Source organism: Suncus etruscus, chromosome 1 (assembly GCF_024139225.1).
Source record: "Suncus etruscus isolate mSunEtr1 chromosome 1, mSunEtr1.pri.cur, whole genome shotgun sequence".
NCBI classification, from domain to species: Eukaryota; Metazoa; Chordata; class Mammalia; order Eulipotyphla; family Soricidae; genus Suncus; species Suncus etruscus.
In genome coordinates this window covers 171830023-171844579 of record NC_064848.1, presented here as the reverse complement: position 1 = coordinate 171844579, position 14557 = coordinate 171830023, and the positions used below count along the sequence as shown (strand labels likewise).

The window sequence follows — 14557 nt, the reverse complement described above, 5'->3', positions numbered from 1 at the left end:
CAACCCTCTGGCCCCACTATTTCTCACCTTTTACAAAATAATCTTTTTGTTTGTACAAAATAATTTTTTTAAACATAAGCTTCGTTTTTCTGAATTGTTCAATACTGGGCCTATCAGAATGCTGAAAGTCACTCAAGTCACTCCTATTGACATATAGTTATATATAGCATATTAGTTTTAGATAATTAAAGTGCTTAGATTTCAGAATAAATTGTGAAATGATCACAATAAATCTAATTAATATACATTGCCATTATAGTTAAAATTTTTTCTTAAGTTTTATTTTCTTAGCCACTATTTTTGTTTATACAATGGGTCAGTACTGTTTACTCATGATCAAAGCTTTATCCATCAAAACATGTACTTTACCACTGCCTCTGGTCGCTCACTCAGCTTATCCACTTTTGTTTTTTATTTTTGGGTCACACCCGGCAGCGCTCAGGGGTTACTCCTGGCTCTATGCTCAGAAATTGCTCCTGGCAGGCTCAGGGGACCATATGAGATGCCGGGATTTGAACCATTGTCCTTCTGCATGCAAGGCAAACATCCTACCTCCATGCTATCCTTCCGGCCCCTGTTTTTTTTTTTTTTTTTTTTGGTGGTTTGGGTCATACCCGGCAGTGCTTAGGAGTTACTCCTGGCTCTACTCTCAGAAATCGCTCCTGGCAGGCTTGGGGGACCATATTGGATGCCGGGACTGAACCACTGTCCTTCTGCATGCAAAGCAAAGGCCCTATCTTCATGCTATCTCTCTGGCCCCCAGCTAAGCAACTTTTATATAGAGGGCCACAGCAATAGAATACTAGGCAGGGTGCTGACCCGATTCAATTCTCAGCATCCCATTTGATCCTCTAACCATGAGTAGGAGTGATCCATGCCCATAGAACCTGAATTAAGCCCTGAACACTGCTGAGTGTGGCCCAAAAACAAAAATAAAAGAAACAAATATACAGTATAATATCATAAACTATAATTAACATACTGTCCATTACATTCCCAGGACTTGACAATTGAAATAACGTATTTTCCAGTGTATAAGAGGACCCCTAATTTTACAGTTAAAACATAGGTTTTAGGCCTATATTTGCTGTATAAGACAAAATGTTCCTGTGCTGCAATTGTATCTTTCACAGTGAGCCAATCACAACAAGCAAAGGTCCAAAGGTTATATGCGGGGTCCTGCAAGCCCCCCGGAGGGGCCCGGCCAGCAGGAATCAGCTGAGAGGCTCACGGATGACCACACCTTTATTTAGCAGGGCTAGAAGCACAACCACACCTGTAAAAAATCTAAGAGAGGTTAATAATAATGACCTTAGGCGATCAGACCGGTCTAAGGTGGTCTTTATTGGGGTCCAGCATCCCTTATATAGAGGAGGAAAAAGGGGCAGGCAAAAGTTGGTGTCAATCATACATTTCGGCGCGAAAGCCATGAGACAAAGGCAGTAAATCGTCTTCCAGAGGGGAGGGAGAAGGAGTGACAATTTTACAATCATTCCCAAGTCAGCAGCTTTCAAGGGATTGCCCTATGACCCTAAAGTAGGGTCTGCAGCTCACTATCCGGAACTTTCAGCAGTTTGTGATGGGGCAAGCTTTGTTGCATAGCCATTAACTCCGGAATGAAGTTAAAGGGAGTAGCTCATATCTGGGAATGGTATCGGGGTGTTTGCTTTCTCTCCGGGCTTCAAAGTGAATATTCCTGCAGCTGTAAATACCTTTCCTGTTAGCTCAAGGGCTCACAGCAAAGACTGCACGTAGGCAGCTTTTAGATGAAAAAAGCTGCATTAAGACAGAAGACAGAAAAATTGATCTCTGACAGGGAACTGTCTCCAACAGTTATACTGTAATAGACTTCCTCTCTGACTCTGGCCAATCTGAGCAGGCTTTTACAGTGTAGATTCGGGTCCAGACCATTGTCTAATTTGCATGCATAAAAAGCCTGCTTGGATTGGCTGAGTTAGAGGGGCGGCTATAGCAGCCTAGCAGTGATTGGTGCAGGATCAAGTTGGAAAATTCGTTTTGTGGCAATATTCAGACAATTTTTGTTTAGTGGCATATTGAAACATTTTTGGGATATACTCGGCGTATAAGACGATCCCTGATTTTTGGTTGACTTTTCTTTTTGTTTCAAAAGTCGTCTTATACGCGGGAAAATACGGTACCTCTCTTATCAAAGCTTATATTCACATGCTACCTCTCTTTTTTTGTTTCGTATTTTTTGGGCCACACCTAGTGGTACTCGGGTTACCTGTGCTGTCCCCTGGCCAGGTCAGGGGACCATATGGGATGCTGGGAATCAAATCCAGGTCCAGCCGCTTTGTGAGGCATGCACCATATCTGCTATTCTATTACTGCTCAGCTCCAACACGCTAACTCTTTTGCATTATACTTCAGTTTGAATTAATTTCCTTAAACTTATATTTCTGTAGCCCGTTATGTTTTATTGAAAACAACAGGCTTTTATTACTTTTGAGTCTGAGACATGTCTTTGTTTCCCCCTGAAATTACAAGTTCCAAAGGGATAGGGCTCAGGTCCTATTCATCTTTGAACGTTTCTTTACACTGTAAACTAAACTAAACTAAACTAAACTAAACTAAACATTGAAGGTCCATTTCCATCATCTCTTTGGGAGGTCAGTTAATCTTAGAGACAAGATTATTTTATTAAGATTGAGAGCTTTATTAACAATATACTGGTAGTTTTCGGGCCCGGAGAGATAGCACAGCGGTGTTTGCCTTGCAAGTAGCCGATCCAGGACCTAAGGTGGTTGGTTTAAATCCCGGTGTCCCACATGGTCCCCCGTGCCTGCCAGGAGCTATTTTTGAGCAGACAGCCAGGAGTAACCCCTGAGCACCGCCGGGTGTGGCCCAAAAACAAAAACAAAAACAAAAACAAACAATATACTGGTAGTTTTCAAGATGCTATTCATGTTCTTTCCTGCCTTTCCAAATTTAGGTACTTTATTATGAAGTAGACATTCTCTTGTACTAGTGAGCAGTTGATTTGTGACTGTCAATACACTTTACTCCCACAGTCTCAAAAGAACAGTTATTTTATATCCACATATATGGCAAAATAAATGTTTTTCTTAGCGGTTTTTTGTTTGTTTGTTTTTTGTATTTTTGGTTTTTGGGTCATACCCAGCAGCACTCAGATTACTCCTGGCTCTACACTCAGAAATCACTCCTGGCAGGCTCAGGGGACCCTATGGGATGCAGGGATTCAAATCACCATCCTTCTGCATGCAAGGCAAACACTTTAGCTATCTTTCTGGCCCCTTCTTTTTTTTTTTTTTTTTGGTTTTTCAGGCCACACCCATTTGATGCTCAGGGGTTACTCCTGGCTAAGCGCACAGAAATTTCCCCTGGCTTGGGGATCGAACTGTGATCTTTTCCTTGGCTAGCGCTTGCAAGGCAGACACCTTACCTCTAGTGTCACCTCACCGGCCCCACTCTCCGGCCCCTTCTTAGCATTTTTTTTAACTTCTAATTTAGAATGCACAAAAATAATCCAATCAGACAAATTGAAATTATTGCTTCTACCAGTTTTTGCTACTAAACAGTTGTTTATTTTGTAGCCAAAACTATAAAATCAGTATATCAGGGTTAGAATTGCTATTAAAGTTCTGTAAAGTTTTGATGATTGTGACTTATATTAATTATAAATTCTTACTTAATTCTGACTAAACAGTGCAATACTATCTTTGTTGGCTCTTCCACTCAAATACTTAGTGGTACATTAGACATTTCAATAATGTATCGCCAATGTGGAAATTGTGATTTAAATATAAATAATAACTGATTTATATGGAGAAAAGACCACAATTTATTATTAAGCCTCAGTGGCTCTATCTGAATTTGTGTAATGAGCCAAGGTACCTAGGGAAAAAACTTAGTCTTCACTTGTAAGTAACACTTATATTGGAGTGCAGGTGCTTTTTATTTTTAAATTTGAGTGCAGATGCTTTTAATTACCTTTTTATATAATTATAAAGTAGAATTTGAAGTCATAGTAAGTTGAACACACTGTCATAATAAATCAAATTTCTCATATAAATCACAAATAAAACTGGGAAGGAAACTATCTGTGTTTACACTTTAGAGTTACAGTAATTAGATTTACACAGAATTTTTTTTTTCAATTTTTGTTATGTCAAGTACATGAATTTTCAGAACTGCAAATTCCAAAATATTGTTGCCTTACCTTTGAATTTAATAACTCCTCATTATTTAAATCTTTTAAATTAAATTGGAGATCAAACCAGGGTAGGCCATTAGCAAGGCAAGCTCACTAACTCCTGTACTATCTCTCTGAGCCCCCTTATTGTTTTTTAAAGCAATATGCAACAGTTTTAGGGATTTTTGTTTTTCTGTCTTTTTCTTCCTATGCTTTTACACATGTTCTTCATTTTTTGGTAAAGAGTTATTCCAGAGATCAAATATAGTTGACATTTTGCCTTTGCTTATAATATTCCTATATTAAACTTATTTTCCTTTCCCTGGCCAACTCTTTAATTGCATGTGCTTCTTTAGATATTCAGTCCTTTATGCATATGTGCTCCCCCATGCTCCCCCAAAAAAGCCTATGTCTGTACCTTCATTATATTTTGAAACTACGTCAGAATGGCCAATTTAGGGGCCCGAGAGATAGTACAGTGGTAGGGCATTTGAACCAGGAGGGACCTGGTTCGATTTCCAGCATCCCATATGGTCCTCAAGCCTGCCAGGGGCAATTTCTGAGTGCAGAGCCAGGAGTAACCCCTGAGTACTGCTGGGTTGGCCCAGAAACCAATGAATCAATAAATAAATGGTTTAAAAAAATAAAATGGGGGCCGGGCGGTGGCGCTAGAGGTAAGGTGCCTGCCTTGCCTGCGCTAGCCTTGGACGGACCGTGGTTCGATCCCCCGGTGTCCCATATGGTTCCCCAAGCCAGGAGCAACTTCTGAGCGTATAGTCAGGAGTAACCCCCTGAGCGTCACCGGGTGTGGCCCAAAAACAAAACAATAAAAAAATAAAATGGCCAATTTTCATATAAATTTTAATCTAAACTTAATTGGCTTTTTTAACTCTCATATCTAGTTTTTAGCACAGGCTTAGACTTATAATATTAATACAGTTTTACTAAATGTTAATGCACTTTATTGTTCAGTACTTTATTGTTTTTCTTTTTTAAAATAGTTTGCTTTAAAATAACAAACAACAGATTTTAATTATTAAAAGATTCTAATTTACTATGAGCCTATTGAGTATTTACTAGAAGTATTATACTCTGTATCTTAATTCATTTAATCCTTACAGAATTTTCATTTATTGTCATTCTAAAAATAAGGCAACCAAGACGTAGAAGAAAATATCTCAGTATTAAATGACTATCAGTGGTGTCTTTGGGGACATCCAGAGGCAAGGGAAATGAAATCATAATAAACAAGTGAGACTATATCAGACTAAAGGTTCTGCACAGCCATGGAAACTGTCATTAAAATTAAAAGGCATCCTATTGAATGGGATAAAATATTTGCATATATAAAATATTTATATCTGTCAAAGAGTTAATATCAGAATATTGGATATTAAAGAACAAATACAACTCAACAACGACATAAAATAGATCTGAAATGCAAAAGATTTAAATAGATACTTCTTCAAAGAAAATATGCAACTGGCCAATAGATGCATAAAAAGTGTTGATCATTTATTGTCAAAGAATTGCAAAGTAAATCCACAATAAGATAATATTTCACATCTGGTAGAATGGCCTATATGAAAATCAATCACAAGTTAGTGTTGGAGAAACAGGAACTCTATCTTACATGCTTTTGATAGGAATATAAACTGGTGATTCTTCAATGAAATATCATATGAAACTTGCTAAAAATAAGATAAAAATAGAGAGCAGGTAATTTGGTTTGGAGATAAGAAGGTATATATGAATCTGGCATTGCAAGGACAAAAATATTTGGGGTAGGGGCCAGAGAGGTGGTGCTAGAGGTAAGGTATCTGCCTTGCAAGGGATCCCCCAGCGTCCCATATGGTCCCCCCAAGCCAGGGGCAATTTCTGAGCGCTTATCCAGGAATAACCCCTGAGCATCAAACAGCTGTGGCCCCCAAAACAAAACAAACAATATATATTTGGGGTATATATACAAAGGAATTAACTCTCTGTGGTTCTCCTTAGGCCAGAGTGATAGTGCAGTATATAGGAAGGACCCTTGCCTTGCATGCAGACTGCTGGGTTTCCTCATTATCCCATATGGTCCTTTGAGCACTGCCAGTAGTGATCCCTAAGCACAGAACCAGGAATTAAATCCTGAGTACCACTGAATGTGTCCCAGATACAAACGCACAATAAAAGAATGCCGGAAATATGACTCAGTGAATAGATTCTCAGGAGTAGCCTCAAGGGTGTGGGGTTTTTTTTCGTTGCTGTTTTTTTTTTGTTTGTTTTTGTTTTTATTTTTTCTGGAGGGGGGTTGGGTCACATCCGGTGACTCCTGGTTAGGCGCTCAGAAATTGCTCCTGACTTGGGGGACCATATGGGACCCCGGGGAGCGAACCGAGGTCGGTCCTGGATCAGCCGCTTGCAAGGCAAACGCCCTTCCACTGCGCTATCGCTTCGGCCTCAAGGGTGTAAGTTTTTTTTTTAAAACAAAACCAGCCAAACCAAAAAAAGAAACAGGAATTCTGACTGCAGACTGAGAAGGGAAGAACAAGTAGAGCAAAGGGTGGAGGGGATCCAGTGGACTTTAGTGGAGGAGTTAGGGGTCATTGATATTTAAGTGGTGGTGGGAGTAGTATATTAATAGAGATGTGACCCTGTATCCATAGAACATAAAGTATTAAAGACGAATGATATGTCACTTTAAAAAAAAGTATATAAAATGGCCATAAGTATCTAAGTTTGATCAAAAGATTAGTGGTTAGTAGATGTCAGATTTGGGATGTTTGAACCTCAAAGTTCTTACTCATTATAATTAGGACTTGAAGTTTGTTTACTGACAGCCATTTTTTTCTTTAATCTTTTTTTTTTTTTCTTTATTTTTTTTTCTCCCCCCCCTTCTTTAATCTTTTAAGAGTAATTTGTAATTGGGAAAAAGGTGGTTGATTCAGTGATGATTGTGAGCCATCTGCCTAAGACTTGTTTTTGACTTGCTTCTACATTTATTTCTCTAATTTCCTCTTCTACAAATACTTGCAAATGATTATTTGTTAATTTTCTTTATTAATTTCATTTATCTGTGCAAGATTTATGATTGCTCATTTACCAACAGTAAAGTAGGTAACAGGAAAACTATATTTTAAAACTTTATTAATTGATTGATTGATTGGTTGGTTGTTGGGCCACACCCAGCAGCCCTCAGTGCTCAGGGTTCTGTGCTCAGAAATTGCCCCTGGCGGGCTTGGGGGAGGGGACGGATCAGATGGGATTCTGGGACTCGAACCTGGCCCCTCCCGGTCAGCTGCATGCAAGGCAAATGCCCTGACCCCAGGGAAACTATATTTAAAAATCTGTGATTGAGAGGCTGGAAAAATGCCTTGCATGCAACTGAGCTAGTCGATCCCCAGCATCACATATGATCCCCCTGACACCCACTAGGAGTGATCCCTGAGCACAGAGCCAGGAGTCAGCCTTGAGCCCCACTGGGTGTGGCCCCAAAACAAAAAACTATGATTTTAAAGTTATTTTTCCAACGTATCATATTTTAAATAATTAAATTTTATGTGAATTATGATCATTTATATTTAGAAGAAAATAATTGTCCATCTTTTAAAATTTTTTTTTGTTTTGTTTTTTTGGGGTCACATCCGGCAGCGCTCAGGGGTTACTCCTGGCTTTAATCTCAGAAATCGCTCCTGGCAGGCTCAGGGGACCATATGGGATGCTGGGATTCGAACCACTGTCCTTCTGCATGTGAGGCAAACACCTTACCTCCATGCTATCTCTCCGGCCCCGCATCTTTTTAATTTTAAATGTATTTTTATATAAAGTGGGACCAGAGCATTAGTACAGCAGGTAGAGCTTTTCCCCAGCATCACCAGGAGTAATTCCAGAGTACAGAGCCTTCTGGGTATGGCTAAATAAATAAGTAAATATAAATAAATAAATATAAATAAGTGAGTCTATAAGATTGCTAAGTTAGAAGTAGTACTGAGATTAATTAATGTTTTTGATGAATTTCAATTTCATAAGACTTAATTTTCTTTTTATATAAAACTCAAATGATCTATTTAACATTTATTGACTCAACTAGACATATGTTCATGACTGTATCCCTTTTCAGTTTACAGTGTTAAAAACCATGCACGTCAGTGATTCTTAGACCTAATTTTAAGACGTCTGTTTGTCCCTCCTTATCCTCTTACCTGGTTTAATTATGTAAAGACTTAACAGCCATTTTAAATTGATGTCATGAAGGTTATTTCTTTTGAGAATTGGCTGCTTTCTCAAAAAATAACTATTGCTATTTGAAAATGCCTGACTATTTTGTCTTGCTTTTTCACCTACCACAAGAATCTAATTCTGGCTTTAAAGAACTATTTCTGCAACTGGAACCTCCAGTGAGGTGGGGTGATACTTAATTAGGATGATCTAGAGTTAGGCCAAGTAGGATGGGAATGTGAAAATATGCTTCTGTAGTGAGCCAGAAAATGTTATACCTATAAACAGGTGATAAATTTATTGCTATTTAGCTAGGAATGTATAGATTTTGATATTAATGTAACTTGCAAGTAGAATTGCAACTACAATTATTATTTCTAATTTCTTTAGGTAAAATTAAGGTTAGTTGCCATCTTCCCAGCAGCTCAGCTGGTAAGCCATGTAAATGTTTGGGTAATAGGAGTATATAGAATTTACTTTAGCTTGCTTTTGGTACATTTGATTGGCTAGCTTTAGTCTATATAGAAATAGATAGATATTATATAAGCTAAAAAGTGTGCCTAAATATGATTTTAATGTGTCATCACAATCAATCTGATCATTTTCTCTTATAAATATATCCTTTCCACATTTCTGCTTTAGTGGAGTTATATTTTAAAAGAGATTATTAATAAATGTACTTTCCAAAGGTAGAAAAATTGAGAGGCAGTTGGATAATTTTTCTGTGTTTATCATTTAAATATTGATTAATCTGAAACATTTATTGATCACCCATTAATTGTTATATTTCTAGAAGTATAAAAATAAGAACATAGTTTCTGTCAATAATTTGAGGAAGCTGATATTTATCTGGAGGAACAGAAGAGGGTTCCCTCCCACCCTGGATCAATCCAGGGTCAGTTCACACAATGCAAATGCCTTGAACTCCTTACGCCAGCCAGGCAGTGAATTCAGACAACTTAATTAAAAATATATACGTGGGCCGGGAAGGTGGCGCTAGAGGTAAGGTGTCTGCCTTACAAGCGCTAGCCAAGGAACGGACCGCGGTTCGATCCCCCGGCGTCCCATATGGTCCCCCCAAGCCAGGGGCGATTTCTGAGCACATAGCTAGGAGTAACCCCTGAGCGTCAAACGGGTGTGGCCCAAAAACCAAAAAAAAAAAAAATATATATATATATATATACGTTATATATGCACATCTATAAGATATATTATATCCATGAAAGGGTATCATAAGTCTGAATTGGCAGCCCACAAGAAAATAAAGCAGAGATTTTATCATTTTTTTGCCTTGTCTCTTAGTGGAGGAATCAGACATCATTGATCTGGAAAAACGCTATTGGTTGCTGAAGGCTCAGTCCCGGACTGGACGATTTGATTTAGAGACATTTGGTCCATTGGTTTCTCCACCTATTCGTCCATCTCTAAGTGAAGGTAAGAATATTGTATTTTCTACTAACATTCTTTGGAAAACAGATCTGAGCCCATCTCTTATTTCTAAAACGCAAACATCTTAACTCTAGAAAACTATACTTGCTGTATATACTCGAGTATTAACCATATATACTCAGTGCTCGCACACCAAATCAAATGCACATAGTCTCCAGTCATCTGCTTGGAGGAGGTGGTGCTTCAGCTCAGTCGACAAGTCATGACTGAGCTGAAGAGGTAGGATGCCATGGATTGAACCTAGGTCTCTCCTAGGTCAGCTGAGCAAGGCAAACGCCCTACCACTGCACCATTGCTCTAGCCTGATTCCTCAATAATTGTAATTGTTTTGGGTTTATATTATTATTATTATTATTATTATTATTATTATTATTATTATTATTTTATTATTGGTTTTTCAGCCACGCCTGGTGACACTCAGGGGTACTCCTGGCTATGTGCTCAAAAATCGCTCCTGGCTTGGGGGACTATCTGGGACCTTGGGGATTGAACTGCAATCAATCCTAGACTAACACATGCAAGGCAGATGCCTTACCACTTGCGCCACCACTCCAACCACTACATTTTTATTTTTTATTTATTTTATTTTTATTTTTATTTTATTTATTTATTTTTTTTTTTTGGTTTTTCGGGCCACACCCATCTGATGCTCAGGGGTTACTCCTGGCTCAGGGCTCAGAAATTGCCCCTGGCTTGGGGGAACCATATGGGATGCCGGGGGATCGAATCGTGGTCACGATCTTTCCTTGGCTAGCGCTTGCAAGGCAGATACCTTACCTCAAGCGCCACCTCGCCGGCCCCATACATTTTTATTTTTGAAATTACCAGTTGCTGTTGCATTTTCCAACTCAGCTTATACTCACTTAAGTTTTTCCAGGTTTTTAGGGTAAAATGGGTGGGGGTGAGGTTGGCTTATACTCGAGTTACTAAGTTTTTCTAGGTTTTTCGTGTAAAATTGGGGGGGATCGGCTTATACCCGAGTATATAAGAAGTTTGCCAGTTTCTTACCAATAACATGTGTATTGAGGATTGGGGGGGGATAAAATAGGATATAAAATAGTAGTTTTCAGTTTTCTGTTCTGTGCAACCTCAGAATCAATTTAGTCCTCTACCAGATTATCCTCATATGTAGTATGAATTTTACTCACTTGGTTGTGATTTCTGGGTGCAGAGCCTGAGCACCACCTGGTGTGGCCCAAAAAAACAATAAAAAAAATAAGTAATCATTATTTTTATTTCTTTATTATTGGCTTGAGGCCCACAGCCAACTGTGCTTAGTTCTTACTCCTGGCTGCTCAAGGATCATTCCTGACAGGGTTTTGGGGACCATATGTGGTGCTAAGAATCAAATCCAGATGAGCTGTGTGCCAGGTCCTTACCCACTTTACTATCTCTCTGGCCATACATTATTTCTTTTTTAAAAGGTTCTACTACTGGGCTGGAGTGGTGGTGCAGAGCGGTAAGGTGTCTGTCTTGCTGGCACTAGCCTAGGATGGACCGTGGTTCAGTCGCCCGGCATCCCATATGGTCCCCCAAGCCTGGAGCGATTTCCGAGCACATAGCCAGGAGTAACTGCTGAGCATCACCGAGTGTGGCTGCCCCCCCAAAAAAAACACACACACAAAAGGTTCTACTACTATATCTTCCACATGCATGCGTGCATACACAGTACACATATGTATACACTGCCAACCACACCAAGAAAACACTAAATTAAACCATCTGTGAGGTCTTCTCTAACTCTAAACTTTATTTTTGCATGAGTTTTTTAAAAAGGGCATATATAGGGGCCAGTGAGGTGGCACTAGAGGTAAGGTGCCTGCCTTGCAAGCGCTAGCCAAGGAAGGACCTCAGTTCGATCCCCCAGCACATATGGTCCCATATGGTCCCCTCAAGCCAGCAGCAATTTTTGAGTGCTTAGCCAGGAGTAACCCCTGAGCATCAAACGAGTGTGGCCCGAAAAACCAAGAAAAGAAAAAGAGGCATATATAGTGCTAGAATGATAGTACAACGGGTAGAATACTTGCCTTGTACACAGCCTACCCAGATTTGATTCCTGGTACCGCATATAATCCCCCAAACCCCATAGAAGTTATTCCTGAGCTCAGAGATAGGAATAAGTACTGAGCAATGCCAGATGTATCCCCAAAACAAAATAAAAAGACATAATGAATAATTGTAGGTGTGGGGCTGTATAGGACAGCATGTAGGGTGTTTGCCTAGTATGCAGTCAATCCAGGTTCAATCCCCAGCACCATATATGGTCCCCTGATTCCATCCAGGATTGATCCTTGAGTGCAGAGCCAGGAATAAGTCCTGAATACTGCTTGGACATAACTCAGAGACAAACCAAAAAGAATAGTTCTAGGGGTGGAGAGATAGAATGGAGGTAAGGCATTTGCCTTACATGCAGAAGGCCAGTGGTTAGAATCCCAGGATTCCATATGGTCCCCCGAGCCTATCAGGAATGATTTCTGAGCTTAGAGCCAGGAGTAACCGCTGAGGGCTGCCGGGTGTGACCCAAAAACAAAAACAAAAAACAAAAAAGAATAGTTCTAGATGCTGTCACAAAAAATATTTGAAATTTAGATACTTGATGGGGCAGGAGAGATAGCACAACAGTAGGATGTTTGCATTGTACACAACCAATCCAGGAGATGGTGGTTCAAATCCTGGCATCCCATATGGTCCTGGAGCCTGCCAGGAGCGATTTCTGTTTTTTTTTTTTTTTTGGTTTTTGGGTCACACCCGGCAGTGCTCAGGAGTTACTCCTGGCTCTACGCTCAGAAATTGCTCCTGGCAGGCTCGGGGGACCATATGGGATGCCGGGATTCGAAGCACCATCCTTCTGCACGCAAGGCAAACGCCCTACCTCCATTCTATCTCTCCGCCCCATCGATTTCTGTTTTTTTTTTCTTCTTCCGGTTTTTGGGTCACACCCGGAGGCGCTCAGGGGTTACTCCTGGATCTGCGCTCAGAGATGGCCCCTGGTAGGCTCGGGGGACCATATGGGATGTTGGGATTTGAACCACCGACTTTCTGCAAGAAAGGCAAACGCCTTACCTCCATACTATCTCACCAGGAGCGATTTCTGAGCCCAGTACCAGGAGTAACCCCTGAGCACTGCCAGGTGTGACCCAAACAACAACAACAACAACAACAAAATAGTCACTTGTTTTTCTCCTTTATTTTTAATTTTTAAGTATCAATTTTAGCATCTAGAATCGATTGAGACTGGCAAGCTTAACTAAATATAAACACTCTAGGATAGTAAGATATTTTCCTGCTGGGATCTTAAAGTTTAAGTTACTTTTGTGCAAAAGAAAAGGAAATTTTAAATTAGTATGAACTACTAATAAACTTTTTTCTTTAATTTGGTCAGCTTAGCAAGCGATAGGGTGTTTGCCTTGCACTCAGCCAATCTGGGATTGACCTGGGTTTAATACCTGGCATACCATATGTCCCCTGAGCCTGCCAGGAGTGATTTCTGAGTGCATAGCCAGGGCCCATAAATAGAAATAATTAAACTTGGTCAGCTATGGTAAATAATTTGTTCACTATGATGTATGGTTTCTTTTCCTGTTTTTACAGGTTTATTTAATGCTTTTGATGAGAATCGTGATAATCACATAGACTTTAAGGAGATATCCTGTGGATTATCAGCCTGTTGTAGGGGTCCCCTTGCTGAAAGACAGAAATGTATGTATTTTTGAACATTGTTAAAAAAAATTGGGATCTGTACAGAAGGGTAAAAATAGCATTATCCTATAAAAAAATCCTGACTCACCATCATTTTGCAAGTAGTCACATAAAGTTTCTGGTTGATCTTTTATTGAGATCAATGGAAATATTTAATCATCTAATTTTTTACAGTTAAGTAGTTTGTAATCTTTACTGTTAATGTTGTTATTGATGAATTATCAGTTTATGATAAATGAACTCTATCAGTCATAATGTGTTTGAAAATCTAAGCATTTTGGAAATATTTTCTAGTAGCCTATATGAGAATTTGTTTATCACATACTTTGAAATGCAGTTTGTTTTCTGTGCAAATATTAGTATTTTATCAAATAAAACCCAGTTTATTAAATACAAAATGGGGATCTGGAATGATAAAACACAAGGTAAGATACTTTTGTTTGTACACAGCTGACCCTGGTTCAGGGTCCCTAGTACTGCATATGATCTCCTGAGTACTGCCAGAAATGATCCCTGAACACAGAGCCAGGAGTAAACCCCTGAGTACAGCCTAGTGTAGGCTCCCCTCCCAAAACAAACAAATACAAATACCTACACTAGATGTTTATGCATAAATTGAGAAAATATAGCAGTTTACATTTAATTGGAACTCAATTCCAATGTACTTAATAGGTTCATTATCTATGATTTTATAAAATACAAGTTTTCAAATGCTGCCTATTTGGAATGTTGATCTTAGGACTTTTGGTGATATTATACTATGGTACACTTCATTAACTTAATAGCATAATTATATGGGAGCATATGAAATAATTAATCTTTTAAATTCAGGGTTTTCTTTTTTCTCCTAATGATATACTATTATTCTAACCCAGCTTCATGATTCATTATTTGTTCCCATTAAAGTTCGAATACTAAAATAAAGCTAAAGTCTTTGCTTCTTTGTTCACTACATTTTTTCTTTAATTTCCCTTTTTGCTATTGAACTAGCAGAAATTATACTGGAGTGATTATTTTGGAATTAAGTAACAGAAT

At 39.0% G+C, this 14557-nt stretch overlaps 1 protein-coding gene across 2 annotated transcripts in view; it reads left to right on the top strand.

Moving 5' to 3' along the window:
* Window positions 1–14557, top strand: part of USP32 (ubiquitin specific peptidase 32) — a 189666-nt gene that overhangs the window by 83213 nt on the left and 91896 nt on the right. For both annotated transcript variants that reach the window (XM_049771218.1, XM_049771210.1), the window contains exons 6-7: window positions 9677–9808; window positions 13415–13522. In XM_049771218.1, coding sequence (XP_049627175.1) covers window positions 9677–9808; window positions 13415–13522 — 240 coding nt within the window. The remainder of the gene's footprint in view (window positions 1–9676; window positions 9809–13414; window positions 13523–14557) is intronic.